The sequence below is a fragment of the Dermacentor silvarum genome, chromosome 7 (assembly GCF_013339745.2).
Source record: "Dermacentor silvarum isolate Dsil-2018 chromosome 7, BIME_Dsil_1.4, whole genome shotgun sequence".
NCBI lineage: Eukaryota > Metazoa > Arthropoda > Arachnida > Ixodida > Ixodidae > Dermacentor > Dermacentor silvarum.
In genome coordinates, this window is record NC_051160.1 from 86,401,113 (window position 1) to 86,418,295 (window position 17,183).

A 17,183-nucleotide genomic window follows, 5' to 3' on the forward strand; every position below is an offset into this window, starting at 1 on the left:
CCACATGCAAAACGGAGGACTGGTTTTAAACTTAAAGAAGTGTCACTGTGTTGAGCGCCAGACTCTCGTTCTTGGTTTTCGCGTCGACGAAGCTGGTATGCGGCCTGACCTTGAAAAGATTGCTGCAGTGCGCGATTTCAGCCAACCGAAGACAGCGAAGTTTTTTAGGCTTGTGTTCATATTTCCGCCAGTAAATAAGAACTTCGCCCAACTTAGTCACCCACTCAAGTGCCTCCTTCACAAAGACAATCCCTACCTATGGAGTACGAGGGCGCGTTCCACCAGTTGAAGTATTTACTAACTTCTGGGACAGTCTTGCGCCATTTCCATTATGAGGCCATGATCCTGATCTACACTCATGCTAGCGGTGTGAGCCTTGCGCCACCCTCGCTCAACTTCACCATGGTCGCCAGCACGTCCTTGTTCCAGGCCCCGGAAAGTAAACCTAGTAAACCTTCAAGGAACATGCGCGCTCCTAGCGGTTGCCGGACGTTTCAAGTTATTTTGCTTATTTCTCTTTTTGTGAAGTTTAAACTAGGCTAAGCGCGGGAAGTGGTCGCCATCATGCGTCCGTCGAGCTTGCCTCCGCTCACCCTTGCCACTCGCTCAGCGATATAACAAGTCAGATTTCGCTTGGTCGTCTGCTTCGGTTGTCGTCCCAAGTGTGAAGAGGGGAAAGATAAGAGAGACAAGCTTGATCAGGCGTGCAACGAGCGAAAGACGCAGGACACCAGGTCAACATTAAGTTCCTATATACTAAACGTACCGACATCTACTCTTTCCTCCGCCGTCTCCTCTCCTAAAGCGCTTGCTTTTTTCTTTATTTTTTGCTTGCGAAACCAAGTCGACGGTGGCGGCCCTAGAATGTCCACGTTGAAACTTTCAGGCTGGGCGTGCGCCGCCGCCGCCGCCGCCGCCGGAGACTACGGCTGCGCAGAGTGACTTTCAACAAGGCTCCGAGGCGGAAAAAAAAACTTAAAGAAGTCAAAGCGCGCGCTATCATCGTCCAATCGGAGATACAGGAGAGAGCGAAGCAGCGCTTGCTCAAAGGATGGTGGTACTTTTATTATATACGGACTTTAGGTCAACAAAGCATTAGACGAAGATGGCTAAATCGGGGCATCAAATGTGTTGCGCGGCTGTGTGGTGTTGGAACACCGGCGATTCCATTTCTTCGAAGTTTTTCAAGTTCTCTAATGACCACTGGTAAGCACAAGTATTTAACTCTATTTTCCGAGCAGGTATTCATTTTGCATGAGTAAACCAGTTCTGTGCAAGCCTGAGTGGACTGACATAACAGCAGTTTCGCTCAACTCATTCGTCATGACGGCAGCCCATCTGTTGCCGGTGAAAAACTTGTAATGAACGGCTTGAGTGCGTGTTTTTGGGCTATACATTTTGTTCACTCTTTCTCATCATGCACAGCCAAGGTTAAAAAAAAAGAAAAGAAAGAAAGACGCCGCCGTGGTGGTTAATAATTTTCGCATTGGTTTGGATATTCTGGAATGTATTTTCACTCATTATGTACAAATTTCCGTTGTGAATGAAAATTGCTTCTGTAGATTGTCACTTTCGCACTGCGTGGAGGTCAGTCTTTTTCCAGTACCAAATGTGTGAATAAAAACAAAAGCGTTCATTTTTTACTTCTGTTGAGTTTTGGCTCGCCGAGAAATCGGGTAGTTTTAGTTGATCCATTTCACAACACACGAACAAAATTAACGATTGATGTTGCCAGAAAGTTATTTTCTTTATGCTGTAGACTAGTTGTAGTCCTGAATATCTGTGGACTAGTTGAAGTGTAGCCCGAAACGTAACCGCAAGTTAGGACTTTCAAAGCGACTACTTTCACGAAATGACGAAATGTAATATAGTAACTGCCAATATTGGTAATTAACAACGGTTTGCTATATATATTCTTCATGATAATTGCTTGGCACTGGTGCGTACGAGCAATGTCCCAGTGGTTTAGAAAATGAATAGCAGCTTGCAAGGTAAACCTGGTAGGAAGAGAGCGCTTCCTAATACATGATACACTTCAGCGGGTTCTGCTCCGCTATTTGGCCAATGTCGCCGCACGGCCAGCCGACCTGCATGCACTGCTTGCATGAGCAGTGGGCAAGGAGGGCTTCAGCGGCAACCCTCGTCTTCCCGGCTGCGCGCCTCTCCCTTTACCTTCTGACCTCATCAGTGATGTCATACAGGCATTGTTTTGTTTGTCGATTATTTCCAGTAGGATATCCGGCAGCCGCCAGGGGTGGAAGCGGCGCTGCCGCCGCGTAGAGGCATGGGACCGAGCGTCCCATGGGAGGTATATAGGGAGTTTCCGGCTCCTGGTTGCGCGCGCAAGTCGATCATGGACAAGAGCGGAGCGAAATTACACTGTCACCGAATTGGAATGTCTGGAAGCGGTTTTTGCCATCCAGAAGTTTCGGCTATCCCCGGCGGTCGCCGTTTCGAGATAGTGAGGGATCATCATTCCCTTTGCTGGCTTCTTGGACAGCGGGATCCTTCTGGACGGCTGGCACGTTGGGCGTTACGCCTTCAAGAATGCAACTTTTCTGTCGCGTACAAGAGCGGTCGGTGTCATACCGATGAGGACTGCTTGTATCGATTCCCGTCATCACACTCCAATGATAACTACCCCCACTTCGACGACTATCTTACGTTTGAGTTTCCTGACGTCAGTACCTTTAAATGTAAAAAAACGTCGTAATCCTACACTAATACCTTTATTGGAGGCGGCCCGCACGTCACGCCAGACCACGACGTTCACGCTGTGTGACGGCCTGCTTTACAAAAAGAATTACTCTGCTGACGGCGCTTCGTTGCTCTTGGTCGTTCGCGAACGCCTGCGTACTGCAATTCTTTGCGCTTTGCATGATGACATCACATCGGCTAACCTTGACTTTGCCCGTAGTCTTCATCAATTACGCCAGCGCTTTCATTGGCCGAAGGCATGGAAGAGCACAAGTTGTCCAGGTTGCCAATGTAATAGGAAGCGGAGGAGTCCTCGCGCAGGGTTTTTCAAACCAGTAAAACCTCCTACTTCACCATTTGAAAAAAAAAAGTTGGCATAAACTTGCTCGGCACCTTTCCCAAGAGGTCCACCGGCTGTCGATGGATTATTGTGTGTGTCGACTACTTGACGCGCTATATTGAGACGGCGGCGCTTTCCTCTGTTACTGCCCCCGATGTGTCGTGCTTTCTGCTTCATTCGATTATCCTGCGCCATGGCGCTCCACATGTGATAAGTTACCGTGGACGGCAATTCACCGCCGACGTTGTTGAAGATCTGCTCGACCTTTGCGGTTTTACGTATCGCCATTTTTCGCCACACCACCCACAAAAAAATGGCCTCACCGAGCGCACGAATCGTACTCATACCAACATGTCTCTGTACGTCTCAGCTGATCACAAGAATTCGGATGCCGTGCTGCCTATCGTCACGTACGCATGAAATACAGCCAAGCACGAAGTAACCGGGTATGCGCCTTTCTATCTGTTGTATGCTGGCAGTCCCCAGACTTTCTTGGGCACAATTTTGCCATTCACACTTAACGAAGACTCATCCATTGCACAGACATTCTGTCGTGGCGAAGAAGCGCGTTGGCTTCCATGCCTAAAAACGCTTTTTTCGCAAGTTTCAACCAAGGGACGCTATGAGGCCCGGGTTATACCTGAAACTTTTTGCTCCAGGCGATCACGTTTCACAGCGGACACCTTTACGGAAGAAAGGCTTGTATTGCATGTTTATATCAACGTATGCACTCAATTCGTCATAGTCAACCAATTAAATGACGTCAACTACGTCATAGCAAAACTGACCTGCAATAATTGCCGGTTGTGGAAGGCACAAGTGGTTCATGTGGCCCGCCTGAAGCCCGACCATCACCTGGTTCCCGAGTAAAGCTTTACCAACCATGGGGTTCGCTAACTCGCTCGGCTAGCTTCGTCTGCGTCATAGGAAGATGTTACGCTGTGCGGTGGAACCAAACATGGCGAGATTAAATAACTGCGGGCGTGTTGGAAAATGCCTGACGGCCTGCGATTTTGTCTCTACGCCCCCTCGATTATCTAGTAAGTAAACCCATCTCATCTGCAACAATATCATACAGGAAGTAGGAACTTATATATATTTTTAGCTGAATAATTTTTGGCTTAGAGTAACAGCGCAATGCCTTTTCATGGTCGCAGGAAGTATATCTTCAAGACCATACTTTTTTGTCAGGCCTCTTTGGTCCCAATAAAACATTGTGACATCTTTCCTTAATCCCCGCACAATATAGTGACGTACATACCGTGCAATATATATTCATTTTTAAACACATTGAGCAGCTTTGTTGAGATAAAGCTAGCTCATCTTCTTTAGGAATAGACAATAAAAAAATGTGTGACGTGAACTCCTCCTTATGTATTTTGTGCTCGTACAATGTCCGCAACATGCCAAAGTATTTACTCACCTTTCACTTTAGAGTGGCCTCCGCCGCCTGTAAAATGTATATAAAATAAGCATTGTGGTGATGCTTAAAGGCAATAAAGTGTGTAGCCATCAGCGACATTTTGCGGCGCGAGTCATTTTGGAATTGTGCAATGAGCCTGTTTTACATTTTATTATCTTGATGCTTAAGAAATTCAAATGACATGATGACGACCTGAAAGACCAATGAAGAAAAAAAATACGCTGACTGCAGCTTAAAATTTGGAGAATGACAAGGAGAGCGCGGCGTAGAGGCAACTAGCTAGCGCGAAACTTTGATGTAATTGTAAATCTGATAAAGACGCCCAGAAAAGTAAGAATTTCAACATTACATATATTCACAAACTAATCAATGTTGAAGAAAAAAAGAAAACCGTTTGATGGATGCTCTGAAGAATGAATCGAAAAAAAAAAACAGTGTTCATCAACTAAACACTCATAATAGAACTTTGCCATCTCGTGTAGATGATCTTCAACATAGACCGCGAATAGTGATCTATACAGGCCAGATTGTAAAGCATTAGAGAATGCGTTCTAGGTGCAAAACATAAGCAGGCAGACGAACGTTTTAAATGTCAAAAGTCGTAAATAATTCAGTATAAATTTTAAAATAAATGCCATTATTTCAAACTAGGACGTCCACGACCTATATCTACGACATTAAGATTGAAAATATGGTCATTTGTGACGGTAGAAAGGCGTAAGCAGTTGAACTTAGCTATTTTATTATCCCAGAGCACTTATAGACAAACGACCACCAATCTGCTAGATTTCACCAGCGCATTTCTCAATTTAGTGTTAAATGATCACAGTCGCTTGTTCCAGACGGGGCATTTAGGGAAACTGGCATAAAAAAACAATGCTTAAAACTGTGGAAATACTGACTGATGGAAGGGCCATATTATGTCTACATGGTTCAAAAATGTTGCGACACGGTGGAAACAGGCACAAACAATAAACGCTACAGAGAACACGGTTAATTAGGAAATTACTACGTTGTAATATGATGTTTGTTAGGTACAAGTCTGCCAGTTTCCTCGTATACAAAAATGAATACTATCCACATTATACAAGCAAGACGTTCCAACACTTTCAAGCACACTTTTGAGATAAAAACGCGTATTAGGACACTTCGAGAGTGTTAAATTTTAATGCGCAACTAAATAAAGCTCGTAGTGATGTTTCGTGGTTGTGTATTCAGCCTAGGGCTGATATGAGTATGCTTCGATATTAGTGTGGATTCTATGAGTATTCCTTCGATATGAGTATGCTTCCAGAAACGACGATGCGGCGACACATGTTAGCAGAAATTGACTTCGACAGCTCACGGAACATAGTGTAAGAATCACCGTGAAAACTGGGAAAACAATAGCAGACCAGTGCATTCTCGAGATTTGAGGGATTTAAGTTCTGCCGCTTTTTTTTTTTTTTTTTTGAGAACAAGCTTGCACGCCGAGAAGGAGCACTCGGCGTCGATAGACTATATTGAGGCGTAGTTCTTGGGAATATTCGACGGCTTGCTCACAAATGGATTCTATAGTTCATGGATTCTATAGAATCAAGTTGCGTGCGCGCAACTTCTTATCCAGAACCCCACCATGGAATTCTTTTCATGGGAAATAAATTGTTATTATATAGTATATTATTAAATGCCGAACATGCTGGGGAAGACTTGGCAGTGCTTCGTCAATCCCAAATACGTGGCCATTACCTTGCGATAGCCAATCGATCGCCAATCAATAAGCAATCGATAATCGATGAATAATCAATAAATGTTGGAAACGCATAACCCGTAAGGCCAGGACCAGCCAGGTGCCGATCAGCTTCGCTGTTTCTTTAGCCTTGTGCCACAAGTGCAAGCTACACTTATGTTTTTTTTTTTTTTTTACTTTTCTCAGCCGTCCCCCACTACTAGCTCATGTTTGAACCGGCGACACGCCAGAAGAAAAGATCGCCACAGGAGGGGTCTCCCTGCGGACAAGTAGCCGTGATCACTTGGAGAGTTGGTCAAACGGAGGTGTTGCTAGTGGGAGCCGGTTTGATCCTTGCGATAGCGGCTGTGTCTTACCTGCCATTGCGCAGGATTGCGAAATGGTAATCAGAACGTTTGATGATCGGGGAAGGACCATCATAGCGGAGATGAGGAGAACGACGAGGCCTGTCAACACGGAAAAAAACTTGTGGGGATGTTTGCAGGTTTGAGGATAGGAAAACCTCGTGGTTGTTCGCGTTCGCAATGGAAGCAAGTTTTGCACAAAAATCCGTAGACGCTGGACGAAAGAATATGGATCCGAAATATTCGGCGTAGATACCGGGCTGGCGAGGTTACCCGGCAAGCGGGGGGTGCAGCCGCAAACCATCTCAGCTATGGAGTAGGCGAGTTGTGGTCGAAGTGGTGATCGAATGGCGAGCTGCATGATTGGAAGGTGCAAGTCCCTATCCTCAGCGTCAGGCTTAGCAGCGACTGCTGCTTTCAAGTGATAATACTCTTTTCGTGATGCCGTTGGCTGCAGGATGGTAAGCAGTTGTGCGAATGCGCACACAACCCAGAAGGTATGTTACAGGTATGAAAACTGCCGACAGAAACTGTGTGCCTCGATCAGTGATCACCGTTGATGGCACACCAAAATCCAGGTTGACACAAAATATGAGCAACTGTCTCCGCCGATATGTCAGGCATTGTAGCTGCTTCTGGCCACCGCGTATACCGTATTTTCGCAAGTATAACTCGCCCTTGCATATCACCCGCACCCCTAACTTTGAACTCCACGAAAAAGACAAAAAATAACATCGCGTATAACCTGCACGCTTATCCGAAAAAATGATTACTAGGAAGTTACAACTACGCGCAGTCATCATTTCGTTTTCAAAATAAATTTATTTCAAAACGACCGCCGCAAGCTATCAGTGCTGTTGTCCGATTCACTGCTGCCATTCGAGGCTTCATCGCCGCTCTCAAAGACGTAATCGTCTTCAGAACCATCTCGCAGCAGCGGCTACGGCCTTCAATTTCTCTTTCACTGTGAAAGACTGCCGCCCAGACACACTCATGATGCCTAAACAAGGCTGGCCAACTGTGCAAACTGGGCCTACAAGAAACGGCACCTTACTCGTGCGAAAAGCGTAAGAAAAGCGTCTAACCATCTATGGACGTGGATCTGGCTATAACCTGTGTTGGCCTCATATTGGCTTAACATACGTCGAAGTCGATAGGCATGCGGACAATGTGGACTCTGCACGACAGGCCGCGCGTAGCCGTGAAGGCGACCCCCACCCCCTTCCTTCGCCAATATTCGCAGATAACCCGCACCCCCACTTCTTAAGCAATTTTTTTAATTTCTGGTGCGGGTTATATGCGAGAAAATACGGTACCTTATCAATGCACGTAAGCAAATCCGTACAACCACAGTATTGTGGCAAAGGTCCAATGATGTGCAAATGTTGTTGAAACGTGCTTCGGGGAGAGGAAATTTACCCATGGAGGCTTGGTGTGTTGTTGCACCTTGATACGTTGACACGCTGTACAGGTGCGGACCCAGTCGCGTATATCCGCGCGTATGCGTGGCCAGACGTAACATTAGGTGATATAGTGCTGCGTGGCACGTACGCCTGGATGGCAGATTGAGTGCAGTGTCTATATGAAAAACAGCACGATGACGGAGAGAACCATAAATGTGGGTACAGGTAGCTGAAATGTCTCATCATATCGTGACTTTGTGGTTGGGAAAGTTAACTTGCTCCCAACGGAGGGACCTAGAAGAGCGGAGTCGGGGAAGTTCATCGTCGGATGCTAGTGCCTCCGTGAGTGAAGACAAGGAAAGGCGCATGGTAATACGACTGAGAACGTCTGATGCCCTGTTAAGACTGCCTTTGACGTAGCGTATGTCAGTCGTGAATTCGGCAATGACAGCAAAATGCCGGAGCTCTCTAGGAGTATGGGTAGCAGTGCAGGAACTTGAAGCCGAAACAAGTAGTTTGTGAGTGGTAAGAATGTTAAATTGTCACCCTTCAAGGATGTACCTGGAATGATTCATTGCAAGGTAGGCCGCGCGGATCGTCCGTCCGAAGGTACTATATCGGCGCTTAATGTCGCTGTTACTTGAGAGAAAAGAAGGAGATAGGGGCCAATGAACCATTGTTGAACGATTGGCATTGTTGGCCAATGAATCTACTGTTGAAGTGCTGCTCCCCTGGCTTCCGAAGAAGCGTCCCTCTTAATTCTACTGGGAGCGATCTGTGAAGGGTGGTGAAGGAGGGCGGCTTGGGCAAGTTTGGGCTTAACTGCCGCGAAAGCTTGTTCAACGACCGGATCCCAAGGAAGCACGGTAGACTCAGCTTTCGAAGTGGAAAAGAGTGTTTAAAAGGCTGCAACAAATTAGAACATGCTGGGATGAAGCGGCGATAAAAATTCACGAATCCGAGAAAAAGTCGCAAGCCACATGTGGACATTGGTGGCGGGTAGTCGATGATGGCCTCAACCTTGTCACACAGCGAAGTGATGCCATGTTTGATGATTTGATTTGCGAGAAAATAGATCTCCGGAACCCCAAACTGACATTCATCAACAATGATGACGAGATCGTTATCCCGAAATTGAGTGAAAAGTTGACGTACGATTGCTTTGTGGGTTTCAGTGTCCTTGTTGGCGACGAGACCATCATCCATGTAGCAAAGCAAAACGGTATCCTCTGGTGACTTCGTCTATAAAATGCTAATAACATTGAGCGGCGTTGCGCAAACAGAAATAAATGCATAAATACTCAGAGGGCAAATGGGGTCGCTATATCAGTTTTTGTTTGTCGGATAGCTCAACGGACATCTGGTGATAAGTTTTCACGAGATCGATTTTCGATTATATTGTTGTGCAGGGTAAAAAGGCAGCGCTATCTGGAATATTGGGTGCAGGTGAACTGTGACCGCATTCAGTGCGCGATAATCACCACAGGACTGCCAATCATTGTTCTTCTTAGCTACATTGTGTAGTGCCGACGACCACGAGCTTGATGTTTAGTTGCTACTTGTGGTCGAATTCACTGCGAGCAACTCAATGTTTATCAGCACCGAGTCGGCGAGGGTGGCATCGAACGGGTGGGGCTGTGGTAACAATACAATGGGTCACACTGTGTTGAGAGGTTTTATCCGTCGGAGACTGTATTAATCTCCGGAAGCTCGTTGAGTAGAGCTGCATGGGGTGAGGTAGGTGGTTGGACGGAAGTAGAGTTGAGGGCTGTAGCGTGCGACAGATAGCCCTTGACTTATTTCCCCATGGTCTTATCCACTAGGCGACCGCGGCTCATGTCTCAAGAAATCATCCTCTAAGATGGCAAATCAGATGCCTGGTATCCAAAATAGAAATTGTAACCTTCTCTTATTTCTTAAGACCTAGATCGCGGGTAAGAGACTTCTGTACGTAAGTTTCCATGACGGAAGAGTTGATATCTTGTAGGGAGATGGACTTTGCGCGGAGACGCCGGCCTGCTTTGGACGCAGGGATTATGCTTACGTACCTCTTCACCAGCGCCTACCGACAAACGCAAACCTGTGGGTTGATGGGTTATATAGAAAAGGCGGTTTCACGTATGGCCATGATCGCCCGCCGCTGTTTTTGATGACTGGCCTGATCGTTTCCTGTGCGCTTTGAACAGTGACAAACATCGATGAGCCGCGGTGCAAAACGGAAGGACAGACAGAAAAAATTTTATTGATAAAAGCACCTGAGATGTTGCTGGCCCGGGCTAAGGCCACCCGGGCATTATGTGTGGTGAGGCATAGCCTTTCCACCGCTGCCCGGGCCCGCTGGATTGCCCATATTAGCACATGCTCTGTGAAGAAAAAATGCGCTCAGGTTGTTGAAACGTCCGTTGCATAAGAAGGCGGCGTGAGAGGTTGATGAGTTGGGCAAGGTGGGTCATTGAAGTTGCGAGTGTTGCGCAATTCCTGACGCAAGTTGGCTACTTGAGATGCGACCTCTATTACTGTTTCCCGAAAGGAATGTGACTGCCGCAGCAACGTCCATCATCTCATCGTGCCAGTTCGGCGAGTTGTTGTATCGCGTGACGCGATAAAGCAAGACGACAGCTCGGGTTGCTTGAGAACGAACGACTGCCTTTATTCGAGTGCGCTTATATACATGTCGGTGGCAAGGGTGATAGCATGCGCGGAACACCATCTGCGCATAGCGCGTGCTCGGTTCAGATAACACACTCGATACAGTTGTGACAAGGACTTATGCTGTGACGAGATCCGTTCGTACGTTGGCTGGAAGACGGTGTAGAAACAACTCGCGTAATACGCCATGTCCAAGGAGTGTAGTTGGTGGCCAGAGGCTAGTGCCAGAGGCTAGTGCTGCCTTAGCCTAATAAGTGAAACAGCAAACGCGCTGTGTATAGGTGTGGGTTCAGTCCGCATTACGGGTAGCTCATCTTTTCATCGACTTTCATTTTCTTTCACACAGTTATTTTTTCCTAGCAAATAAAAAAAAATATCAATTATCTTTCTCTAGGCACTCTCTGGCTTCGTTATATTAATTTCTTATTTTTGTGACTCACAAAAAATAAACCTCCACAACTCTTTCTTTTCTTCTCGCTCAAAGCTGCACCAAATATTTTTGGTGCAGCTTTGAGGTTGTGGTTCTTGAAACTGAATGTGGTAACTCATCTAACACTGAAAACTAATGTATATGAATGTGTACCGTACGTGTAGTTATTACGTTGTATATGGGGGCATTTAAAAAGTCCCGCTTATAAATTAGTGGAATATTTCAGACCGGTGCCGCTCTCGGGTCAGAACTGGCCCTTGTGCCAATAGAACTCATTAAGCAACCAAATCAACAGATTAGTTTTGCCAAGTTTGTATGTATTAGGTGCAGTTTAGATAATGCAGATGTGGGTTTTATTGCCGAGTTACAACTTTAACAACTTCATAGTTTTTTTCTGTTTCCCTACTATCAACATTTTCGCTTAGGTTTGTGCCATCAAGATTTTAAGACAGATTTTAAGATAATTAAGACATCGTCCTCCCTATAAATTCTGTTCGTCCTGTGTAGCGCCTCTTACCCACCCACAATAATCGCAGTCTGCTATCGCCCCCCTGGTAATAATTCTAAGTTTGTTGCAGAATTCCACGGAACATTACGTTTGGCAACTGAATTACATCACCAGTGTCCGATGTTACTGTTCGGTGATCTTAATTTTCCCACAATAAACTGGACTAATGTGACATCAGCAACTTCGCAACACAGTAAAATTAAATTAAATTATGGGGTTTTACGTGCCAAAAACCAGTTCTGATTATGAGGCACGCCGTAGTGGGGGACTCCGGAAATTTGGACCACCTACCGAAAGCGATTTTGTTAACTCCTGCCTAACCTTTGGATTAACGCAACTTGTCACTGAACCTACACGCCAAAGTTTTAATTCTTCTAACATACTCGACCTCATTTTTGCTTCTGATCCTGACAAAGTATATGCAATGACGCATCTGCCTGGTCCTAGTGATCATTCCATAATCCACGGATCGTACTCCTGTCAGCTTACACAACCTACAAAGATAACCAAAGTGATCAGATTGTATGACAAGGGGAATTACTTGGCCATTAACTCGGAACTCGCACATTTTGCTGCTTCATTCCACCCCAGTTTTATGATGCGTTCTGTCGCCACTAACTGGCTGCTTTTTAAAAACAAAATGCTCGATGTGTTCGCAAAATACGCTCCCGTTATCACCCTAACCGAAAAACAGTCATCCCTGTGGTTTAACATCACGCTAAAGCGTCTTAACAATAAAAAGAAAAGGCTTTTTCGCTCGGCTAAACGGTTTAACAACGCAAGCGCATGGAATAAATATTACCTTGCAGAAAAAGAATACGAAGCTCTAGCCAGTAAAGAAAAACGCACTTTTTTTTCAGAAACGCTGCCGACTATGATAAAAATAATCCCAAAAAATTCTGGAAGGTTATTAACCCTAATAACTCCCAGCCATCTCTGTTTGATGAACAAAACCATCATATTCCCGATCGCGAAACTGCTGAACAACTTAACCGTGCTTTCTCTTCCGTCTTCACTATTGAACCTGTTAACATATTACCTCACTTACCTTATTTGGATCATGCAGTTATGCCTGATATTACCTGTTGTCCTTACGGCTGTAGCGCCCACCGACGCTGCCACGCGGGGCGCTTTGTTCGGCGCTCCCAACCGGTGCCTTCGCGCCGACTGTCAAGGAAGTAAACAATAAAGAAGCGCAGCGCGTGCTCGAAGCGCAAGCTCGGCACGCGCAGTGTTGTTCCAGGAGCTTGAGACGCTGGTCGTCGCAGCCTCCGCTCGGCTGGCCGCCTTCTCAGTAGGAACGACGGCACGGCTTGTTCGCCGCCGTCACGTTTAATTCCTACAATGGTGACCCGGACGTGATCGGCCACGACGCGCACCGGCCACGGCGCTCACCAAGCCACGGCGCTCACCAGGCCACGGCGCTCACCAGGCCACGGCGCTCACCAGGCCACGGTACGAGCATGCCGGCCACGGTACGAGAACGCCGGCCACGGTACGAGCACGCCGGCCACGCGGAGCGGTGACACGTCAGCTACTCACTCCTCGGACCATGGCCCGGCGCCTAGTGCTGACTGGCCTGACACTGGCCCTGATGGTTCGGGCGACTTTTACGAGGACCAGTTTCGGCTCAGGGACGCCGGCAGCCTACGGCCCGCGGCCCCTGACGATGCGAACCGTCAGCGAGCTCTGCTCGAGGGTCCGTTCCACCGGGCGCCTGTGCAGCAGCTAAGCCTCAATATTCCTACCAGCGATCCGACGCCGTGTTCGATATTGGCAAGCTGCAGCGCCGTAACTCACCGCAGCCGTGACCTCGTCGTTGAGTGTCCACCTCGGCTGCGGGAGTTCGCGGGTTCGAAACCAGGCGGCCGCCGGTTACCCACCGGAATACAAATCGAGCACAAGCGACCTCCGGCCAGACGCCCGGCTTCTTCAGGGGTGCTCGCTTGGGAGAAGCTCCGCTAACCCCGCCATTCCCCTCGGGGGATTATTTTCGAACAACCCTGCAGTCTGCAAAGGTGGTTACAACCCGGCCTGCGCAGCTCCACCTCGAGTGATGCATCGATGCGCTGCCCACAGCGCGCGCGTTCCCGCACACTGGTAACCCCCACCCAGGGGCCCACAGCTCTCGCGCCTGTACAAGTACTACGACACAATCACCTGGACCGTACACGACCGTCTCCTGGAGAACTTCATCAACCGCCCTACCCTAAGCACCGTGATGAACGACGTCCAGGTTAAGGTCTCCAAGATCCCCATCAACCAGCTGGAGAGGCTTCCCTCCGACAACGGTAAGTTGGTCTTTTAATGCACGGCTCTATCGACGCGCAGGTCACCAAGGCAACCATCGCGCTTGGTTCTATCTTCGAGGACACCTGCCCGAGCAATGCCCAGTGCGAGCCTCGCGGGGCCTCGTGCAGCGAGGGCTGCTACCTCTACAAGCTCTCCGAGCCCGTGAGCCTAAGTTCAAGCACCTGACCTGCCGCACCGCCACCGGCCTCGGCTAGCCCTGCGACTACTCCGAGCAGTGCGTCTTCGCCCAGCTGAACGGCGTCTGCACGGACCATCTGATCGGTGACTGTGCTCTCGAATTTGTCCGCTCGCTGGACGGCAAGACCTGCGACAAGCTACAGATCACCGCCGGAAACGTATTGGATAGCTCCGCAAGGCCAACAGCGAATGCCACACTGCCGGATCCGCTTGCCTCAAGGACGTCTGTGCGTGCGCCAGCCACAGGTGCACCTAAGATGCACGCTGGAGTACCAAGATCCAACTTAGCTTCTCTCACTTCCTTCATCGACGTTCCGTCTGGGCGGGGAGCCCTGTAGCACCCACCGACGCTGCCACGCGGGGCGCTTTGGTCGGCGCTCCCAACCGGTGCCTTCGCACCGACTGACAAGGAAGTAAACAATAAAGAAGCGCAGCGCGTGCTCGAAGCGCAAGCTCGGCACGCGCAGTGTTGTTCCAGGAGCTTGAGACGCTGGTCGTCGCAGCCTCCGCTCGGCTGGCCGCCTTCTCAGTAGGAACGACGGCACGGCTCGTTCGCCGCCGTCACGTTTAATTCCTACACGGTTTTTAGAAACTAATTGATTCATTAAAACTTACATCAACATCTGGTGTCGATGAAATAAATGCTAAAATGCTGAAAAACGGCAAAACAAATGTGAGCGCGATTTTATGTGCTATATTTCAGCAGTAATTGTCATCAGGAGTGCTGCCGGAAGACTAGAGAGTAGGCAAGATTGTTGAAGTCCCCAAGAAAGGTCCTGCATCGTTGTGCTCTAGTTATCGTCCCATTTCACTCACCAGTGTTTGTTACTAACTAATGGAACATGTTATTTACTCTCAGATCGTAAAATTTTTAGTATCCAATAACCTATTTCATCCTGCTCAACATGGCTTCCGTGAAGGTCATTGATGTGATACTCAACTAGCTTTATTTCTTCATGATCTAAGTTCTAACCTCGACTTGAACGTAACTGTTGATGGCACTTTCTTAGACATTGAAAAGGCATTTGACAAAGTCCCACACCAATGGCTACTCCTAAAACTTTCCCGTCTCAACATTAATCCATTGGCACTAGACGGCATACGTACCTTTCTCACTAACCAGCAGCAGTTTGTATTTGCTAACACGCAGTCATCTAAACGGTCTTCTGTACTTTCGGGCGTACCACAAGGCACAGTTTTCGGACCACTACTCCTTCTAATTTACATTAATGACCTTCCTACTGAGATCTCTTCTAATATTCGATTGTTCGCAGACGATTGTGTAGTTTATCGATGCATAACTAACACTTCAGACATAGATTTGCTTCACAATGACCTAAAACGCATTGAATTATGGTGTAACGAATGGTTGATGTCTTTAAATACTAAAAAAAACCTCACTAGTTTCTTTCCATCGCAGACAGCATCACCAACCAGGGAAATACACCATATACGGCTCCGAATATCGTCCGTTGACTCATATAAATACCTCGGCATAACCTTTTCAACTTGGTCACATCATGTAATTAACATAGCCAATGCCGCCAATCGAACCCACGGTTTTCTCCACCAGAACCCAAGACTTGCTCCCCCATCAGTAAAATTATTAGCTTATGTTACATGTGTCCGCCCTAAGTTAGAATATGCATGCTCTGTCTGGGATTCTCATCAACATAACCTATCTATTACACTTGAATCAGTTCAAAACCGTGCAGCCCGGTTTATTTACTCTCAACACTCTTACCATGCAAGCGTGTCTGAACTCAAAACCCGTGCCGGTCTTACTAATCTAGAATCATGACGCCATATTTCTCCACTGTGTCTTTTTCACAAATTATATCATTCACCACTCCAGATTTCAGCTATATTACCAGCTCATCGTCAGTCCAGCCGCATTAACCACAGAAAAGCCGTGTATCCTCCCCCGGCGCAGACTACCTCCCATATAGATCATTGTTCGTGAAAACCGCAAGGGATTGGAACGGTCTGTCTGCCGACGTCACGCACCACTCCGACGCACATCGCTTCAAGGCTGCTCTCGAATCACTGTTTTGTTAAACTAAGCCCATCCCTCATGTAATACCCCATCTCTGGGGCCCTTGAGGTACAATAAATGAAATGAACTGAAATGATATAAATAATAAACACACTTTCAACAAATAATTCGCCTTTTATACGAAATGCCTAAAATGTTTCAGAACTGTGGCATTAGTAGTCAAGAAAAAGAAATTTTGTGTTTCAAGGTATTTATATAAGATCTCGAGAGCCAAATACATGTCTTTGGCTCTTGGCTGTTGTAGAACCGAAACCAGGCCACTCAAAGCATGGTCAGTTTTATACAGTTGCCAATAAATCTTCCAGCGTGCTTCCTCCGCTAAAGCACGCTAGAATATCTATTGACACATGTATGAAACTGCATGTCCCAATAAAATTGACCCCAACAACTGTTGGTTAACATAAACTGTCCTGTTACAGATGACATCATTCTGAGCGAGAACGCCTGCTTATTGCAATTACTATAAACACAGTTGTGATGGATGTCTGGCAAATACAAATAATGAAGCTGTGTCTATCTTCATTCTATTGTGACATCACTGAATCGCTCTGATATTGACTACCGGATATTTCGAGGAAGTTCGCCTTTGCCGTGCGAAAGAAGAATATATAGCCATGAACTATTCAAATAGTATATATGGATTCTGTGGGATATAAGAAAATACAAAAAATTGCGTGTGGAATTGCGTAGATCACAGCAACAAGCAGTTCTCCTGGAGTTATGGACAACACGAACAACGTAAGTTGTGAAGATTTTAATAGAATAGAAAGATCTTAGCACAATGCAGCTACTCACCGAATGCAGGAGTGAACAGCAGCGGAAGCACCAGACAAATTTCTGTTCGCATGACAGTGAATTTCAACTGAAGTAAGTGAGTGTGTGTTTGATAGCCGGGCGCAGCCTTAAATTATTCTGTACACACACACACACACACACACACACACACACACACACACACACACACACACACACACACACACACACACACACGCACATGTGGGAACCTTGTTTTTATCACATTCACAGTTTTATATTACCTTTATTGTTCTTAGAATCTGTTAAGGGCAATATATGCTGCTGCACTCTCCCTTAGGCCCTCAAAAGAAACTGATTC

General features: G+C 47.0%; 1 protein-coding gene across 2 annotated transcripts in view; it reads right to left on the reverse strand.

Moving 5' to 3' along the window:
- LOC125946844 (uncharacterized) overlaps positions 1 to 17,183 on the reverse strand; it is a 111,695-nt gene that overhangs the window by 41,817 nt on the left and 52,695 nt on the right. Inside the window, exons 1-2 of one of the 2 annotated variants that reach the window (XM_049670937.1) lie at positions 16,865 to 16,919; positions 4,461 to 4,487 (exon numbers count right to left, since the gene is read on the reverse strand). The exons of the other annotated variant lie outside the window; for it this stretch is intronic. Coding sequence (XP_049526894.1) covers positions 4,461 to 4,487; positions 16,865 to 16,916 — 79 coding nt within the window. The 5' untranslated portion in view covers positions 16,917 to 16,919. Of the gene's footprint in view, positions 1 to 4,460; positions 4,488 to 16,864; positions 16,920 to 17,183 lie in introns of those variants that run through there. 2 annotated transcript variants of the gene reach the window in all.